Source organism: Arachis hypogaea, chromosome 8, assembly GCF_003086295.3.
Source record: "Arachis hypogaea cultivar Tifrunner chromosome 8, arahy.Tifrunner.gnm2.J5K5, whole genome shotgun sequence".
NCBI lineage: Eukaryota > Viridiplantae > Streptophyta > Magnoliopsida > Fabales > Fabaceae > Arachis > Arachis hypogaea.
In genome coordinates, this window is record NC_092043.1 from 44,035,454 (window position 1) to 44,056,802 (window position 21,349).

General features: G+C 27.4%; 1 protein-coding gene across 1 annotated transcript; it reads left to right on the forward strand.

Moving 5' to 3' along the window:
* Positions 1-2,500: 2,500 nt before the first annotated feature.
* Positions 2,501-7,383, forward strand: LOC112707654 (WAT1-related protein At5g07050). The gene is made up of 7 exons (XM_025759507.2): positions 2,501-2,968; positions 3,383-3,445; positions 3,548-3,664; positions 3,984-4,248; positions 5,061-5,222; positions 5,757-5,908; positions 6,851-7,383. Exons 1-7 carry the CDS (start codon positions 2,760-2,762, stop codon positions 7,125-7,127), a joined length of 1,245 nt encoding a protein of 414 aa, XP_025615292.1. The 5' UTR covers positions 2,501-2,759; the 3' UTR covers positions 7,128-7,383.
* Positions 7,384-21,349: the final 13,966 nt, after the last annotated feature.

A 21,349-nucleotide genomic window follows, 5' to 3' on the forward strand; every position in this document is an offset into this window, starting at 1 on the left:
GGTGCGTTACTTTTCCATACATCTGATCACAACAAAAATGAAACTCTAATGAAAGTAAAATATTTTGGATTTTTTTTATATGAAAGTAAAAAATAGTGATATATTTTAACATATTGTTACTTTTGGTAAATTTTAAAAGTATGAAAGATACACAAATCAGATGGTCTAATTTCTATATTTTAAATTTTTTAAATTTTTTTTAACAAAAATCTCTCAGTCCGATTTTACAAATTCCTCGGTCCGATTTCTGTATCCTCATAAATTAGACAGTCCAATTTTTGTTTATCTAATTAAATAGTTTTACATTTGAGAATAACACCTCATCAACCTACATTTTAAAAAAACACCGTTGTTACTCTAATATCAAAAACAAAAAGGTTTAATATTTTGTATGTTTATTAATTCTTAAGGAAAAAAGAGTATATGTAGTTAGTATTGCCAAAGAATAATCCTGTAAATAATTGCCAAAAAGTTATTAAGCGGTATTACACTGTAGGTCATTAATTATCAAAAACTATTTGTCAATACTTTTCTTAACATATATTATATTTTTTACCAACGTAATTACTAAATATCAAATTAAAATATATTGTAAATAATGCTTTTTAATAATTACTTTACCATTGAGCAATTAGTTTAATAATTACCAAATGTCAATGAGAATACCTCTAAATATATATTTTGACAATTTAATTAATTTTCATGCAATTTTTATTAAAATAATTATTATCTTTCTTTTTTTGTTGTCACAAGTGCGATGTCTATATTTTTGATACATATAGAAATATTTAGTAATAAAAAAATTAGCTAAAAACAGCCAGAAATTACCTTATTTTGTATTCATTAATTATCGTAATAATTAATAAATATAAAATAAGACAAGTTTAAACCTTTTTTTATCTCTTTAATATTACTGTATTTTATATTTCTTTATACAGAAACCAAGCGTACCAATTCAACATATAATTAAATGATTGGGAGTCTTAATAATGGTATGCCTAAAATATAATGCTCTTAATACTTAAAAGAAACAAAAATATAAAATATTTTAAAAATATAAAATTAAAAAAATATTTTAAAATGAAAAAATAATTGAGAAAATTATTTAGCACTTCCAATCCTTTCTCAATAATTAAATACTAAAACTTCATTTGGCCGTTTGATGGCGATTTGAGATCAATATAATAACGGAAATTTGGAATCCATATCAACAACTTGTTCTATGTGATTACCTCGCCATTGTTGTTATCCCAAAGAGGGACAATTTATTGGAGGATCTTCGGACCAATATAATCATGTTTACTTTAAAAGTTATATCCATTATTTTTTTATGAAATTATTTATTTCAAATATTTAAGTTAAAAGATAAAATATATTAAAAAAATAAATTATACATCTTAATATATTTTTTAACACAAGAACCTCTTTTTTAAGGATTTGTCTAAATTTTGTATAAATTTTTTTTTTATCTGTCTTATACTTAATTTCTTTTTTTTTAAATAAAAAAATAAACTCTAAATTTTTTAGTCATAAAAAATTTTAATAATCTATTATGAAATTATTTGTTCTGAAAACTTAAATTAATAAGTAGCTAAAGGAACAATTAAACGATTATATCTCTTATAATTATTAAAAAATATATCTCTTGCAATTATTAACAAAATATTTTTTATGTTTTGAAATCAACTTGCATTATGAGATCAATCCTCAGTCAAAGAAGTGGGATCTCTTTAGATGCATGATAAGACAGAAAAGAATTCTTGTGAATATTAAAAATTATACTGAGAAAATATTAAATGTAGTTGATTGTTTAGTTCATCATATATATATATATAATATCAGTTGATATTATTATGGAGTCATGACCAGGAAAGTGAAAATTTCACGTCAATAACTCTAGGAATCGGATGAAATTAAGACTTCCTCCATTTAAAATATTTCTCAAAATAACAAAAAAACGATGCATACATTAAGGAAAATAATAAATAAATCTTGGTAATATATAGCATTGTATATAAATTAATCACAAAATTACTCATAAATGATTAAATTGTAATTAACGTTGATTTAATCATAGTTAAACTAAGAATATTATAAAAAATTTATTATATATATATAGCAAATTAATTAATTTAATATATCAATTTTTACTATAAAGTTATAATGTCTCTCATGTCCAAGTGATGTATCACACTAATAACAAGACAAGAATATATGTAATTTGAGTTCATATGATATTTCAATAAAGATGCATGATTATGCATTATTTATATGGTAGTGAAGAATATTTGATCTCTTAAGTATAATTATAAATATAGGTAGCAACACATATTATTTAATGCTGACAAGGCATCATTTAGCTAAAGCATGATGATCATTATTATTATTGATTTGGCTGTTTTATTCTCTAGCAAAAAGATTATTATTTAATAATGCTTAATTATTAGATATCACCTTCCATTCCAATATAACCTTTAATAACCTCGTTTCGTATTTTTCTAAGTAAACATTAACATGTTGAGGTGCCCCCCATTAAAAAGATGTCCCTAATCACCCCACCAAAGGTTGAGAGACGTGAACATGCATATGACGTGGACTATTCAATCCAAAGGCATATATAAATAGTAGGAGGCATGGCATGTTAAGTCTTAGGAAGAAACACAAAACTTGTTATATTCTTGTTCAATAGTAATAGTGTGTTCTTCCTAACACTCCTCCTTTTATTTCTCTTCTTATTATTCTTGTAATTAAGAAGAAAAATGGGGAGTGAAAAGGTTGGAAGTTGTGGAAAATTGATAGAGAGCTCAAAACCGTATTTTGCAATGATGTCATTACAATTTGGATATGCTGGCATGAATGTTATTACTAAGCTTTCTCTTAATCAAGGCATGAGCCACTATGTTCTTGTTGTTTATCGCCATGCCTTTGCAGCTGCTAGCATTGCCCCATTTGCCTTTATTTTTGAAAGGTAATAATATCTTAATTCCTATATTCTTTATTATTATTATTATTATTATTATAAAGAACTATTATGTAACCCGAAACATTATGATTTTGACATAATAGATTTTAAATGATATAACAACAATTAAAAAAATTATGATCCCTTAAAAATGTATTTTATTTGACAAAATGAGCTAAATTTATTATATAAATATATAGATAAATTAATTAACTAAATGTTCGGTTCAGTTGGTCAAATAGAACATATTTTTAAAATTATTTTATTATTTATTTTTATTAGTTTTATTTTGTCAAAATCGCCATCTTTCAATAATCAAAATGATTATTTTTTCTATTATAATAAAAATAATATATATGTGCCTGTGTTATTTCTTATTACTAATTGTTGTTAGTCGTTATTATTGTTTCAATTTTTCAGGAAAGGTCAACCAAAGATAACATTCTCAGTTTTCATGCAACTTTTCATTCTAGCTCTGCTTGGGTTAGTCCATTAATTTTAATGTCTATCATATATATATCATGACAAATATTATTTTCTATTAAATCATGAATTTATAATTGTATTTGTTTAACAACATAACAGGCCAGTGATTGATCAAAATTTTTACTATGCTGGGTTGAAGCTTACATCCCCAACCTTTTCATGTGCAATGAGCAACATGCTTCCGGCCATGACTTTCGTTATGGCAGTTATATGCCGGTAATAATTAAATTAACCAAAACCTTTTATTTATTTGTTTCCTAATTATTAACAATTTTGCACGTATATTTAATTATATAATGCTATGTCATTAAAAATAATTATTTAATTGTGGAAATAATCATCTAAAAAAATTGATATAGTTTTATTGTTATGATTTATTCCTCTTAAAAATTTAAATTAATAAAAAAAATATAAATAATTATATCTTTGAACTATTTACGGTATCAATACATCAAAACTAAATTGTGGTTAATACTGAGTATTGCTTTGGATTGTGTTATATATTATTGATTATATATATGAAAATGAATTAAAGGATGGAAAAGATAGACATGAAGAAAGTGAGATGTCAAGCTAAGGTAGTGGGAACATTAGTGACAGTTGGTGGGGCGATGTTGATGACATTATACAAAGGACCTATCATGGAATTGGTATGGGCCAAACATAGAGAAACTCATCACAGCAACACCAATTCTTCATCATCAACAACCTCCAAAGGTTCCTCCGAAAGAGATTGGTTCTTAGGATGCACTTTCCTCATCATTGCTACCCTTGCCTGGGCTTCCCTCTTTGTTCTACAAGTAAGACGTCACTGAAAAAAATATATTTTACTCATTTTTAGAGAAATGCTAGAAGACTATTAGAATTTATTGTTTTTAGTCATTAATTATATAATTGTCAATATTTAAAACTTAAAAATATAAGATAAAATAAGTTGTTGGTAATACTAGGAAGACAACAAAAATAAATAAAATTTATCTTATTTAACATTTATTAATTGTTGAAACAATTAATAAATGTTAAATAAATAAAGTAACTTCTGATTAATTTATTTTGGTTATATATCAAACATTTATGGTATATTGTTGGATTATTAAACTAAAAAGATTGAGTTTAATAATAAAGTCCAAAAATAAAAAAAAATTAATGATTCTCTGACATTTATCATATAAAAAATACTATGTTAAGTTAGTTTATTCTTTAATGAACTCTATTGAGTCAAATAAATATATAAAATATTAAATATCATAAACTTTTTGAGTTGATATAATTTAAATATTGTCAATAGAAATAAAGAGACAATAGATATAAAAACTTAATTTGGTTTTAGAAATTGACACGGACACAAACAATAATTTCTGTATTTTTTTTTTTACTTATTGATGAAAGTGAAAAAAAATCCATATCTATTGAGATAGAAGATGAATATCAACGCAACTTTTAAATAAAAGACACAATTTCAAAATTAAAAAAAAAGTAAATTATAAATGAGTCATGAGAGTCACCTAAACATAACTTTAAAATGGAAAGTGTACCAATAATACTTTTTAAAGGTTTTTTTTTGTGTGCACATGCATAACTATTAACATTTATGTTGGATGTTATTGGACAGGCCAAAGCTATACAAACGTACAAGAATCATCAACTAAGCCTGACATCACTTATCTGCTTCATAGGAACTCTTCAAGCTACTGCGGTTACTTTTGTTATGGAACACAATCCTTCTGTTTGGAGAATTGGCTGGGACATGAACTTACTTGCTGCAGCATATGCTGTAAGAATAATCAGAGCAAATCTTATTTTCAATTTAAATTTCATAAACTTAAAATTTAGCCATTTAGAAAAAAACATTTAATTTTTTTTAATTTTATCCTTAACTTTTTTGATTTATTTAATTTTATTTTTAATATTTTTAATTTGTGTTAAAATTATCTTTAGATATTTTTAATTTTGTCTTTAAAATTTTAGATAAAATTAAATTATCAAAAATAATTTTGACGCAAATTAAAAATGTTTGAAACAAAATTAAAGAGAGTTAAATATTAAGAATAATTTGAAATATATTATAAATATTAAAAACCAAAAATATACTTTATCTAAATTAATATTTGTGAATTGATGGTTGAGTTTGTTAATTGGCTTACAAAATATTATACTAATATATAATGAATTGATTAATTATATATGGATTTTTATTTTATTATTTTAGGTATATTCATTCTCATCATCATCAACTATATTATAAAAGATTAATGGGTTTCCTGAAAGGCCTAATATATATATTTTATTCTTTTAATATATTTATTAGGGGATTGTGACATCAAGTATATCATACTATGTACAAGGGTTGGTAATTAAGAAGAAGGGACCTGTCTTTGCAACTGCCTTTAGCCCTCTTATGATGATCATTGTTGCCATCATGGGCTCCTTCATCCTTGCTGAGCAAATTTATCTTGGAGGGTAATTAATTAAATAATTGAATTCTATTGCTGATTGAAACATATAATAAAATAATAAAAAGAAATTCTATTCTTGAATATAATCTTCTAGCTTATTATATATGCATGCACTAGCTAGTTCATATAAGCATATATGCAAAGTACATATGCACTATGCTTTCTAGATTACTAGCTCATTGCATAATGAAATGGGCACCTAAATATACATAATTAAAAATTTAATATAAGTTGTGAGTCTTTTAAAAATATTACCAATAGTTAAACTTTTTTCAAACGCTTTTAATATATGGAAATTTATTATTTTCTAATTATAACTTATATACAATGCATGCATATAAAATTTGTTTGGGTGAGTTTTAAAAAAAAAAATTTTTAATTTTATAAAAAAATAAAAGTAATTTTATGTTTGAATAACTTATGTAAAAATATATTTTTATTTATCAATTATGTTTGGGTATAACTATATAAAAGTACTTTTTGTTTATTTATTACGTGAAAATATTTTTTTAAAGAATTTTTTTTTTAAAAAAGATGTAAATTGCACATTTTCAAAAAAGATGTTTTACTTTTTACTATTAGAAATTTATCAAACACGCTAAAAAAATAAAAAATAAAACCTTTTTTAATTGAAATTTTTTTTTATCAACTTAATGAGATCCAAACAAATATAGTATATCAACGATATTCCCAATATAATTAATTTTTTTTTAAATAAAGAGAAAAAAAATGAAGAACTCCCTAGTCTCTAACATGGTTCATTGTCATTACTTTTTGAAAAATGTATTGTAGTATATAAATCATACTACTTCATTGAAAAGATAATTTTAGTATTTAGGAATCAACCTTTTGCTTTATATATCAAAATCAAAACAACAACAATTTCTCTCATTGCAGCCTTTTGAATTTGTCATCATTTATTTATTTAATTATTTTATGGATGCAGTGTGGTTGGTTCCATCTTGATTGTAATAGGCTTATACTCTGTTCTATGGGGAAAGCACAAAGAACAAATAGAAACCAAAATGGGACATCATGATGATAATGGTATACATTTGCCTGTTACAAAAGGTGGTGCTCAAAATTTTGGAAATGAAGACTCAAAAAATGATGCCACAGTAGATCATTGCACCCAAGAAAATTTTGATCACAAAGAATTCAACAAGGAGAAGCACTACTCTTCGGTTGTAATAGGCATGACTAACCAAGAGACAAATAAATAAAGGCTTAAAATTAAAGTTAAAAAAATATGTTGAGTAGGAAATGTTAACCCCTTTTTTTATTTCTCATCAGCCCAGGAAAAAATTACCAACAACTTTGTTACCTTACTTGTAGCAATTTTAATTTTCCTTTTACCAAGGATTATTGTATGTAAAAAGGATGTTACGTTGTTGGTTTTGTTATTTGTATCAACAAATAATTATATGACTCTTGTGAGATTCCAACTAATCGATATGTATAAGAGAATCATGTTTTTAATTTCTCCTTCTCGATCTTTGTTTATTTTTTAGTTCATTTCCACCTTTAATTATCTATCTACTCTTTGATTATGTAATTATTGTGGCACAATAGCTGAACCCTGATTCAGAGTCCATTATAGTTAGTGGTACCACTTTTCCCGGTATATACTCGTATGTGACATTCCATTCATTTTAAGTTTTTTGAGAATATGTAATTATTATAAATTAAATGTTATTGGAAATGTGAGTAACTTAGTATATATACACTTCAAAAGATCCACTCAAAATCATTGAATTTCTTATTAGAATAAGACAGTAATATTAATTTCGTCGAATTTACTGTCAGTGACAATGAGAATAGCAATAGAGGTGGCTATAACCATAAAAAGGATTTAGGTTTAGAATTTTCATAAAAAAAAAAAAGAAGAGAAAGGAAAATAAGGAAAAGGATGACGTACTTGGCAAGTAGAGTAAAAAGAGCATGCAATGGTGGAGACGACAACTTGGACACGGTGGCACAGTGGTGGCAGCAACGGTGACAACAGAGGGAGAAAGAGAACAGTGAGGAGAAGTTGACGACAGAAGAGAGATGGAATGTAGAGAACCCTAATTGGCAGCGGCACAGTGCACAATAATGTTTGAAGGGACAATGATGGTTGTTGGGGACAACTAGTGGTGAGTAGTGATGAGCCAAAAACTTGATAGTTCGAATCACGTAATACTAAAGTGAGTGGATATCGTTCTCGTAAGGATTAAAAGATTGAATCAAGTAATTTTTAATTAAATCTTTTAATTAGATCGATCGAATCTTTGTAAGAAGAAGGATGTGAATCTTGAATGGATGGAGATAAGTAAAAGAGAGTGTTTTGTGTGAATGAATGTTTATGAATTTGAAGAAAGAAAATTGCAAACAAAGAATGTTAAAGGTTTTAGAGATGTTTAATTTTCAGAAAAGAAAATTTTCATGTTTCTTCACTTTGATTCATGCAAAAATATTTTCACAACAAATTATATATAATCAAATTCCAATTCCTTGACAATTTAATTTCTCTTAACTTAGTTAATCGCCAATTTCTTTGTTAATTAACCAAGAAAAGAGGTTAAGCACAATTTCGATTTAACGCCGCACAACTTTTAAAATATTATTCCTAGTCAAATTGAAAATTTTGAGAAAGAGTTTCAAACTAATTTCGATATTAAATTTTCTAAAGTAATAATAGAATCCAAGACAGAATTAGAATATTTTTCAATACTTCTAACCATTAAAGATGAAGAATGAGACCCAATCTTGAAAAAGTTATAGATGCATAAATTGAAACAATTAGATTACCAATTCATGAAAAATCAAACAGAGTTCCTAACCCTTAACAAAAGAGATTTAGTTACTCTTGATAAAGAAGAAAGCAAACTAAAACTAATGAGATGTTAGATGAATCTAATTTTTCGTCCCAGTGAACCATGTGTTCACTTATTTATATCCTAAGTCCTATCTAGACTTCAAATTAAAAAACAAAGTCTAATTTTATCTTTGAAAGGATAAGATAGCTAAAACAATAATTCAAATTTAATCCAAAACTAAATCTTAAAACCAAATCTCATCTTTCTAGACTAAGTTAATACTAACTAATCATTCGAATCTTGAGTATTCGGGTTGAATTAGAGCTTTCTGAGAGAGGGTTATGGTCTTGGCGCTGAGCTTGAGTGATTGGCGCCTAATTTAAATGCAATTTTAGGCCATTCGGAGTGAAAAATTATTTGAAGTTGGACTCTGAAATTTGGCGTTGGGAGCCCAATGTATTGGACTTTTCTAGGGTTGGGCACCAGCTTAGGAAATTGGGTGCTTGGCCTTAGGTCTTGTCGAAGGCGCTTGGCACCAGCTTTGGGCGCTAGGCTTGGATGGATAGCGCTGGACTTCAGATCTTTAAAGTCTAGTGCGAACTTCTCTTTTTCTCCTAGGAGTTCACTTTGTATTTTCTTGTTAATTTTTTTATCCTGATTACTTTAAAAACAAATCCTGAAAATACAATAATTTTAAAACAACTCCAAACATATAATTATATATAAAAATTTCATAAAAAAAATAAGAATTTTGATTTAAATATCAAAAAACTACTAAAAAAGATATCCAAAAGCTACTAAAAATGTCAAGGCATCACAACATCAAATTTAAAATTTGGCTTGTCCTCAAGCAAAAAGAAAAGTAAACAAAGATAATCTTAATGATAAGAATCGAAGAGTTTGTGAATTTAAATCCAAGTGAAAGTAAGTAGGGTTTAAAATCATCTTTATGATCACATGTACACATTTATTATCTTGATGAATCTTGATGCAAGAATTAAGAATAGTCAAAAATTCAAATCCGGATCATATTATGAGAATCTTTTATTTTATGACCTTAGAAGCAGTTCACTTTTTTAAAAAGGCATAGCAATTTCTTTTATTCGGGGAAGACACTTGAAGTTTTTACTCTAAGTATTTTGTCTCAAGGCGGCTTTTTAATATAGGTTTTCAATCAATAATCCCGAGTCAATTAGCTCAAGTTATAAGGTGATAAAACACTCATCGAATCTAATCATTCAAGCCCCGTCTCGACACAATCAACACCACAAGCACATAATTAGAAAATCATTCATCCAAACATAGATACCCAGAGCCTCTTTGGACTCTAAATGCTTTGTCCGAAGGAAACTCTTAATATAGTTTTTCAATCGATAATTCCAAGTCAGTTGGCTCAAGTTATCGGATAATGATGCACCCCTCAGATTTACTTACCTAAGTCTCTCCTTGATACATAAACATCACAGACACATAACTGGGTTCTAGTCATCGATGCTTAGAGCCTTATTGCTTTTCTATTTTTTCGATCTTTTCACCTTTTTTTCTCTTTAAAGGGTTGGAGGTTGGATTCTCATAATATTTCTTTAAAACTTAGTTTTTGGAGATTCTATCTCCTTTTTTTTTTTGCAAGATTCACTCATATACCTTTGGTCTATTAAATGTGACCACACTTCTAAGAACCACTACTTTCATTTTGATTTTTTTTCAATTTCTTTCATTTAAAAAACTCTCTTTACACAAGCAAATTACTAGAGGAACAAGTACACAAGTTTTAAACAACTAAGATAAAAAAATAGAAAACCAGATACAAAGAAAAAGAAAGAAAGAAAAAAGATCCAAATAAAAAGAAGAAAAAGAAAGAAAATAACTAACCACAAGCAAAATAAAAGGAGTAAGTATGGTTTTGGTCCCTAATGTTGAGGCTCAAAATCGAAATCGTCCCCGATGTAATTTTTTATTTAGAATCATCCTTAACGTTTTTTTCGTATTAAAATTGTCCTTTTTAATAAAATTTTTTATGTTATTCCTAAACTACCCCTATTTCTATTTTAATAATAAAAGTTATAAAATTTAAAAAAAATAAAAGAAAACGCGTGGGAGGAGGGGAAGAAAAGGGTATACGAAGGGGGAAGGGGGGAGGGAAAGGGAAAAGGAGAAGGGAAGAGGGGGAGGAGGAAGGGGAAGGGGGAGGAGGACGGCGCCGGTGCCGGCGAAGCTTGGAGCTGTCGTCGCCGTCGCCGAAAAAATGAGAGAGGGGCTGCGACGGGAGAGAAGAGAAGAGGGAAAGGAGACCACACCGCTAGGGCTCGCCGCCACCACCACTATCGCGTCGTCCTCGGGAGACTACGCCACTGAGCTGTCACTGCCGATTCGACCACGCCGCTGCTCCGGTACAGTGGTTCTGCCAGGGAGAGAGCTTCGGCTTCCGCTCCGCTGCTCGTCACCGCCGCGTTCTCGCCGCTGCTTCACACCACCTCGCCGCTGCTCCTCGCCGCTTCTGCTTCTTGCTTCGATATCTGTTTCTGCTTCGTCTTCTGCTTCTTCTGCTTCTGCATCTTCTGGGTTTGCTTCTGCATCTTTTGGGTCTGCTCTGCTTCTGCATCTTCTGCTTCGTCTTCTACTTTCTGCTTCTGCTTGAGTACTTTTTGCATCTGCTTCTGCTTGAGTTCTTGTTTTGTTTTCTGAATTTGATTTGTTTTGGATTGTTGTTGCTTTTTTCATTTTCTATTTTTTTTAATCTGAATCTATTGTTGTTGTTGTTGTTGGATTGCTTCCGATGTTGTTTCTGGATTACTTCTGGATGCTGTTGCTTTTTTTATTCCTTTTGTTTTTTTTTTAATTCTAAATCTATGGTTGTTGTGGTTGGATTTGAAGAATTTGATGTTGTTTATCGTAATTTCTAATTTTGTAAGGATTTGTGATTGTTGTTAATTGTATTTAATGATTTGTAGTTTTAAATTTTGTTAATGGAAGAAAAAGGATTTGTAGTTTTGAATTTTTGTTAATGGAGAAGAAGAGTGACCCGGTGGAGAAGAAGAAGAAGACTGAACTGGTAAAGTGAACTGGGGAAAAAGGGGCATTTTTGTCATTTAGAAAAAAAATTATTAAAAAGGACGATTTTAATACGAAAAAAACGTTAAGGATGATTCTAAATAAAAATTTACATCGAAAACGGTTTCGATTCTGAGTCTCAATGTTAGGGACCAAAACCATAATTACCAAGTTTCATTCTTCATCATATTACCACCGTCCACGTCTTCCGTCTCGACCTCCACCTCTGGGCTCCGAGCAGGCCACATTCTGTCTTTCTCGTGCTTGCTCTCATTGTTTTCAAGCTTCCTTCTCTTTCCTATGTGTTCTCATATTTAATCCATCAATTCAAAAGGGAGAACTTGTTGCGGGTGTGACTTATGGACGGCAACACAGAGATATTTCATTCTTTCAGTCACGTCCAACTAAATAAGTTCAATCCTTATCCACTACAAGAAAAATATGTTTTAGCGACAAATTTTAATGGCAATAACATAATGGCCATTAATTTCTTAATTTAAATTATGTTTTTGCGGCAATTATATATTTGTCATTATTATTATATATTATAATGGTAATTGTCATTATTATCACTAATAAATACAAGAAAAATTATTTTTAGTAAAAAAATTTTAGTGGCCATAGAATTATGGCTAGTATTATTCTTATTAAAATTATATTATAATAGTAATTGTTATTATTACCGCTAATAAAGACAAGAAAAATCTTTTTTAGTGAAAAATTTGTAGTGGCCATAGAGTTATGGTTAGTATTATTTTTATTAAAATAATTTTTTGATAACAATTGTCAAGTGAGATAAGGAGGGAGTGTAACCTAAACCACATGTCATAAGGGATTCAGAGAAAGCTAGGTCTCGAAGATTCAAAGAAAGCTTAAGCTCCCCGCTGAAACAGCTAACCGTAGCCGTTGCTGCCTCCCTCACCACCGCAGTTCAGATCGAGCAAAGGCGCCTCCTCCACCAATGTATCTCCAAACCTGGTAGCAACGCCTCCTTTGCGAATGACGCTGTCACTGCATTTGGCTTTTTTCTTTTCTGCTTTGCCATTGGCAATTTCTCACCTTCGCAACACTACACTTTTGTTGCTTACACCGCCGCCAGTAGATGTTCTCCCTTTATTTTTTTATTTTATATTTTTGCCAATTCTAAAATTCAGCAGAATTTTATTGTTGTTGTCGTCACTCAACTTGCCCTCCATGGCCGTCATTTGAAGTAGGTAACAATTGCTACTTCTCCCTTTCAACATCTTTTTTTTATTTGTACTAGTACTTGTCGATTTGTAGGTAATAATGACTTAGTTTGTAATTTGTACATTGTCGATTCCTATAATTTTAATTACAGCAGTTGAATTTTTTTTGCTCAATTAATTATTTGGTTTGAATATTCAGAAACCCGAATTTTCAATTTTAGTTTTATCTTTTTCTGTAGCAAATTATTGTACTTTTTTGAAGACCCTTATTTATTGTTAGGATTGCTACAATTTTTCTTCTGTAGTTTTAGTATCATTTTTATTTTGCTATACCAACTATTAAGGAACAAAACAAGGTATGCCATTTATATATCATTATGAAATAACTATGGCTAACTAATATATTGTATATTTTTTTTTCTAGTTGGCACTGATGGTACCTCTACAATAGTAAAATGCTCTGTTCATTCTTGAAAAAATTTTCATGATGATTAACTCTAACCTTCACTTTTACTAGTGATGAAATCAATTATGTTACGTAATCCTTCTAAGTTAGTGGATGAAATCAATTCTGTTACGTAATCAGATTTTGTTTTGAAATTTGATAATGTTGTATTCGTGTTGAGCAAGACTTCCAAAGACACTAACTTTATCACCAATAGATTAATAGTTCATCAAATCTATTCAGCTATCAAGTTTCTATTATACATAAATATATTTTAAAATATATTTTCTTACTTATTATGTTGGTAGCTGACCTGAGCTGAGATTGAAATATCTCTTCTTCATTGCTATTTCGTATTTTCACAGTGTTCGATCAGATTTTTTTCTTTTTCTTCTCTATTTTTTTTAGTTTTTTTTATCAAACTAATTTCTTCTTTTAAGAATTGTCCAAATTTTTTAAACCTTGGTTAAATACAAAAACTCATTATTTGTGTACTCTCTCATATTGTGGAACAAAATACACTTATTAAAAAAAAAGTATTGAAAAGTTTTAGTAGTTCAAAGTGACTCAAATTACAACTGACTTTGAAATTTTGAAATAAAGTGATTTATATTATAAAAAATTCAAATCAATATAACCTCTGAGTATTTATTTATTTTTCGCTTCTAGTATATTTGATTTTGAAAGCATAAATCAATTTATAAAATTTTCGTAATATAGAAAACAAACCATAATCCAGAATGATACAACTAATTGTGAGCGTCTAGAATTGATAATTCATCATCCCACTGGTATAGTATAAATTAGTATCGAGGGCATTGGCCAAGTCGTTCAAGTATACTCAGCGACCTTCATAAAAACTAAGGTCAGGCTGGTATGTAGCTTCCCTAATTTTGTTATTAACTTAGTTATATTGTTTGACATATCATTAGTAGGTAACTTAATAACTTGTTTTAGTCTAACATATGTAGTTGAAGTCGTTGGATCGCGATGCGATATTGGTAGAGACATTCAAATACACCCACACTTTAAAGGAGAACAAAGAGAGATTTATTGATCAACGGTCTCAGGATCATTATGTGAGTAAACATCTGATCTTGTAATATAAAATTAGAGATTAACTGTACAGCTATCATCCTAACCATAATTACAGAAGTCCTACATGCAGAGACTAGACGTCGCGACTCAGCAATCTCAACAAAGTGGGGAGAACACCAATGGCTCTGCGACTTCAGTCGTTGATCCCGATGCGGTTTGGCGCGAGACCATCTCAGGGCTACACAAGAACAGCGTATACGGGCTGGCTTCGTTTTTTGCCAGCAGCCTCCGTACTTCTGCGTTGAGGACATTGTCCGCTCTACCACCAGTCGAGCTGTCGATCTCGAGGAAGGCATTTATTTGAGGCTGCAGGTGTAGGAGCTCACCCGCAGCAAGGGTTGACTGAGACTCGGGAGAGGTATTAGGAGATTCTCACATGCGTGACAGACACAAATGACCTCAGGCTAGAGTAGAGGGAGTAGCTGGAGCGGCTTCGGCGGATGGAGGCTCAGATGGAAGTGTATCAGGCTCAGATGCACGCTGCTGGCATCAGCCCTGGTGGGACATAGACATCACCGCCTTCTCCGCTGCCTCAATAGGACCACGGGAATGACAACGACTACCGAGATCTTTAGTGATTAGAGTTTTGTTTTACTGTTTCATTGTATTTATTAGATTTATTTGACTTTTAATTTATTTAAACATTTGATATCTAATATTACATAATTGGTTTCTATTATTTATAAATTGACCACTAATTGTGTGAAAAATAAATTTAAATAAAAAATTAAAATTGAAAAGAAAATATTGAAAGATTGCGTCACAATATTTTTTTAAAAAAAGAATTGACATTACCGTCGGATTTACCGAAAGAGTAATTAGATGGTAATAGTGCAGAAAATTAGATATTGTGGCACCAACATTACTGTCGGAAATATCCGCCGATAACCAAATGATTTTTCTGATATTATTACAGTTCTAATTTTAATATTATTATATTTTCATATTTTTTTTTCGCTGAAAAATTGTATTTTTTGTTAGGTTACCGAAAAAAAAAAGAGTTCGCGGACCTATCTTAACCACATTTGGAACATACATAGTGAGAAGAGAATCGATGTGCAATTCAACAACACAGCCAACTTATAAAAAAAGAAGGCATAAAATTTGTTAGTTTTTCTGGTATTCTAACTAAAACTCTTTTAATAATGCCCTTAAACATAAATAACTGAAGATGTTACGATAAAGAGAAAAAAATAAATAGCTAAAATTATGAGAGTAAGAATTTATTGCTCTTAATAGATTATAATTTAATTTAATATGATTCACTAAAAAATTGCTTGAGTATTTTGTAAAAGAAAATTTCTATCCCAATTTGTGAAGAAGATTGGTAAAAGATTAACTGGAAAAAAAATAAAAAAATCATAAATGTGACATAGAGGTATGTATTTAGGACAATACAAGACTAAAGATATTTTATTGAAAAATAGATCACAATGGATTTTAAGGGAGCAATAAATTGGTCTTGTATGGAAATTAATTGAAAAGAAGTTGAACAATGGGCAAATATCTAATAAACAATCTAATAATGTTAATGTTGCTTCGGAAGGAGATATTATTCGAAGTGTTGGGAAGTGACATACAGAAGTGGTTATATACTTAGTTTAGAACTTGATCCAACATTTTAATGATTGTGAGGTAATAAATCATCTTTTGGTAAATTTACTTCAAATACTTTAATTAATGAAGTTGCTCAAAAATTATAACAAAAAATTAAGGTGCTATAAAAGAAACATGAAAAAGAAATAAAATTGATGAAAAAAATTAACAGAATTTTGAGACAAATTTTATGTAAGTTTGTTTTTATCGGTCATCTATACCTCAAGATGTCAAATAAAAATTTTTGTATGCAAATAAATTTTTTATTTGACATTGTATTTATTACCAAGTTATGTTAACAGTGGCTATGGACCAATACCAACTAACCTTTGAAATGGTACTTTTCTGTTTAGTAAAGTCTTTAGTCATTGTTGCCATATTGATAATAAAAAACTTCTTGCATATGCGTAGCACTTTGATCAAGAATTTTTCCACCAAAAAATTTGAAGAGTGAAAACAACATATTTTTTATTATTATTTTTAGCTGAAATTCTGTAATAGATTTTATATCATTGTAAATGTTAATGCCTAGAACTTAAATATTACATGGAATCACATGTGATTGTAGCTTTGCGTGCAATCACAGGACACATTTTTTTGGATGTTAATATTTTAATTTTTTACATTTTAAAACTTACTTCTTTTATTAGAACATAGATATGTAGATTTGTTATTTATATTGTATTTAATAAAATATTTTATTTTGTAGTAATTAATTTAGTATATGTATTATGTGCAAATAATAATAATTATTTTAAAAAAATAATTTGAAATTAAAAAAAATAGATTGTTAGTTTTAATAAAATGAGTATAATATAATTAAAAAATAATTTAAAGTTTTAGCAACAATAACAATGACAACTAAAAGTAAATGATATTATAATTATTTTTAGTATTTATATAAATTGTCAAAAAAATTATCACAAAAAAATTATAATTTTTAGTGACTATTAAAAAGATTTTTACTGGTAAGTGTATAATTGTCGTTAAAATCTTTTAGTAATAAAATATAAAACAGTTCATGTTTAATTATTGATAACTATAGTGATTATTTTTATTTTTGTTAAAAACAAAATAAATGACTACTAAAAATGATACTAATATTGATCAACACGTTACTTAAGCACCCTTAAATGTTATGGCAAACAAGACATGTGATTATGAATAAAGCATTGTCGTCCTATTTTAGATCCTTTTCCTTTATTTGCACTTTATATATGCAAGCGATTTCGGGTTAAACATCCGATCCACACTTCTTATGTGATGTTATATACTAAAGCCAAAATAAGACAAAGAGAGATGAAAAGCATGCAAATGCAATGCTTTAGGGTTGTTGGTTCCGTAAATGAGTTTATGCATCTCCAAGACGCCATGGAGGAATGATCTTTGACCATGGCAATCAATTTATTTCATACCTTTTTTGAAGGACAAATTATCTTTCATTAAATATCAAGTTCATTTTTGAGTTATTATCATAAACTTTAATATGATATTAATAAAATTATGGTATCCACACATATAATAAGTAATTATATATACATTTAATAATAAAATAATTCTTGCTATATATTTTATTTAAATTTAAAATATTATATTTGAATTAAATTATAATTGATTAATTTACAAAAATACACTAAAATTAGTCACTAATATAAAATATATTTTAAAATACAAAATACATGCACATTGAAAATAAATTAAATAAATAGTGGTTGATTTTGATGTACACCTATCATCAGAGACGGTTTTAATTATGTAGTTGTGGGGACAAGTGTCTTCACTATAATTTAAATTTTTTTTAGTAGTATATAATAGTAATATTTATTCAAAAATGCTATTTTTTTACTTAATTTTCTGTACTTAACAGTCGATTTAAGAATTTTATATTAGATATTTGTCAAAATAATCAATTCTCAAATTTAAACGAGATTGATATTCTTTCCTAGAATTTGATTCGAAAAAATATTATTTATCTTCTTCTGAACTTAATTTTAATTTTCTCATAACAACTATATTAATTGAAAGAACTTGCCTAATTATGAATATTAATAAAAGTCATTTTCCAATTATATTGCAAAGTGAAATTCTAAATAATTGTTTAATTATATATATAGAAAGAGAAAATTTTTTATTGTACTATCAAAAAAAAGATTGTTTAATCTTTTTAAAATATAAAACCTAAAAAATAAAATTTTAATTATAATTATTATTTCAATTACTATTTTAATATTTTAATTTATAAATTAAATATTTTAAAGATTAATCATATTTTTCAATAATAAAATATAATCATAACAACAATCATACTAAATGTATATAAAAAAAATAATCTGTATAAAATACATATTAAAATATAAAATATATATTAAAAATGAACTAAATAATACATGTATTTATTATGTTATATAAATTTTATTCCATAGTTAAAATTTTTTGGATTTGTCACTGCCTATCATAGTTGATTAATTTATCATAACATTTATAAATACTTGCATAATGTTAAAATGTATTTAATGAGTGTTTCAAAAACTTATTTTTGTCCAAACATTAACTATGAGTTCAAAAGTGTCATTATTTTGTACAGTACATGAGTATACAATTTGCATATCTTGCAAGTTACAATAATGCATGATAGAGGGTAATTTACGCATTTATATTCTAATAAAAGCACTTGGTGGGAATAATGTTGAAGATGATAGTGTGTCTTTATTTTGTTTGGAGCTATGGAAGGCAACAAATATTGACTGATCATCATGCATGAAAAATTGAGTCGTAGTGAATATAAATATGCAACAACATAAAGCATGTAATTTCTTTTACGTTTTCGGTGTAAGATAATGGATGTTTAGATCAAATTATTAGAGACTGACTAATTTGAGAAACAATTTAATACTTTAGTTGAAATAAAAGCTTTTCTCTTCTAACAAGTATTTTAAAAAAACATTTAGTAAGATGTTTAATAGTAAATGTTTTATAATTTTTAATACACTAAAGGTATTAATTTTTTCATTTTTAAACTTTTAATAAGTGTAGTTAAGATACTTGGTGGCAGATTCTTTATATATATAGAAAAAGTAAAATATATTTCAGGATTAGATGGATGTGGAAAGAATGAGAAGACAAGATTGTGTAACGCATTTTCCTTCATGTTTTACTTTTCTTATCATCATCATTCTCATTATTGCTTTTACTTTTACATGGACTCCATTGGTACAAAAATTCTATTATTATTATCACTAACATATCGTGAGGTAGATTCGCTGGAGGGGATTGGGAACTTTTGTATTTCATTTTATTTTATTTATTCCTTTTTGGTTACAGGTGGGTTGGGATTTTAATAAGAAAAACTTAGATTAATACCATATGAACAATCTTTATTAAATATCTATTGTAGAACCAAGATTTGAAAAGTTTCTCATATTGTCATTATAAACATATTTGGTTGCTAAGACTGCATTTATTTTCGGAAACAAGACAGAATATGACATTGAAACAGAGATAATAAGATGGAGACATTATAAATTATTGTTTGTATATTGTGTTTGAATACGATGTACAAGACACACTAATATAATATTCAGTATTATGTTTGGATACATATGAACAAGACTAAAATAACCATATAATTCTAAATTTTCTACTTCAACTCATCAAGTACAAACTAATTTATTAGAGAATAAGAATATGTAGGAGTACAGACGAAACTTGAAAAAATATTTGTAAGAGACCAAAAATTTTAATAAAAAAATATATAATAGTATTTATATTAAAATAAAAATTATAAATATTTATTTTATTTTTAAATTTATTATTAATATGTAGGAATACATATGGTTAAGATTAATAAAAAAATAGATCTGAGTTTGATTAATAAAAAATTTTATTTAGGTTAATAAGCCAAATTAATTTTAAATAAAAAACCACTTTTAAAAAAAATTCGTTTTTACATGAAAAAAATTAGTTTTTATACATAAAAATTTATTTTTATTTAGAAAACCAATTTTTTATCTAAAAACCGATTTTTCTTTAAATTATATAAAATTAATTACAACTTATAAATTATTTTTTAGCATTTTAAAAGATTAATTTTACCTTTAATAATATTTATCTTTCAAAAGTTTCAAGACTAATTATAAAAAAAATAAAAAAGGATAATAGTGAAATAATAAAAAATATTTATGGACAAAAAAAACAAAATTTATAAAAAATCTGTTTCCACTCTTCTGTGTCTATTATTGTCCTTCTCTTAAAAGAATGAACACAAAAATATAAAAAACTGTTTCAAAAACAATGTGTTCCATATCTATATTTCTACTTCTAAACACATTTTAAATATGTACTATTCATATCTCTATGTGCTGCCTCCGAAAACAAACCCAACCTACTATACGTATAAAAGCTTCTCAAAATCTTGAATCTACCATAAATTTTATTCGTTTAGCATCAATAAGAAATTTATACCATCCAAATTAAATAATTAATTATTGTCTTATCCATGTCACGTGACTAAGTGAGTAGTTAAATGATTGTGTAAAAATTTTTACAACATCAATCTATTAAAAATTAAAATCTTAATGTGAAAGATAAAGACTTTAAATTTATGATTTAATTACGTCATGTCACAAAATTTTCAATTAAATCTCTATACTTTTTTTTCTTTTTAATTTGATCTTTACACTAAATTTTTTTTCAATTAGATTTCTCTTAACAATAGTTAGTTTAATTGTATTGGAACCCAACTAAAAAAAAAAAATTGGTGCAAGGACCCAAATAAAAGAAAAAAAATATAGGGACTCAATTAAAAAAAAATTAATACAAATACTTAATTAAAATAAAGTATAAGAACCTAATTAAAAATTTTGCAAAATTATAGAAACCAAGAGAATAATTAAACCTAAATTTATTATATAGAGATCCAAATATATTCTAGTAATTTCTCAAATCATAGACCTCCAATCGAGCTAAAATTTTTTTTTTTATGGAAGCTAACACAAGATAGTGTCCCTATATAATTTCTTAACCAATGGATTCATATCATATTATATATGAACTTTTTTAATTTAGAAGTCCTTTTGATTATTTAACTTCGGACAAACATGCAATGAAATTTGAGTCTAACAATTTTTAAGTACCAAACTATTCATTAGAGCCCAAACTAACTCAGCCTTATTGGGAAACCTATAATTTGTAAATTTGCTCATTTAAACTAGCCAGAGCTTATTTTGTTTGGAACAGTGATCAACGAGGAACAATCCTCCAAAGATTCAGGA

Excerpts from the sequence above, each read along its gene's own strand:
- LOC112707654 (XM_025759507.2), top strand. The coding sequence starts at position 2,760 with ATGGGGAGTGAAAAGGTTGGAAGTTGTGGAAAATTGATAGAGAGCTCA. Across the intron at positions 3,446-3,547 it reads TTCATTCTAGCTCTGCTTGG|GCCAGTGATTGATCAAAATT; the intron begins GTTAGTCCATTA and ends ACAACATAACAG. Across the intron at positions 4,249-5,060 it reads CTTCCCTCTTTGTTCTACAA|GCCAAAGCTATACAAACGTA; the intron begins GTAAGACGTCAC and ends GTTATTGGACAG.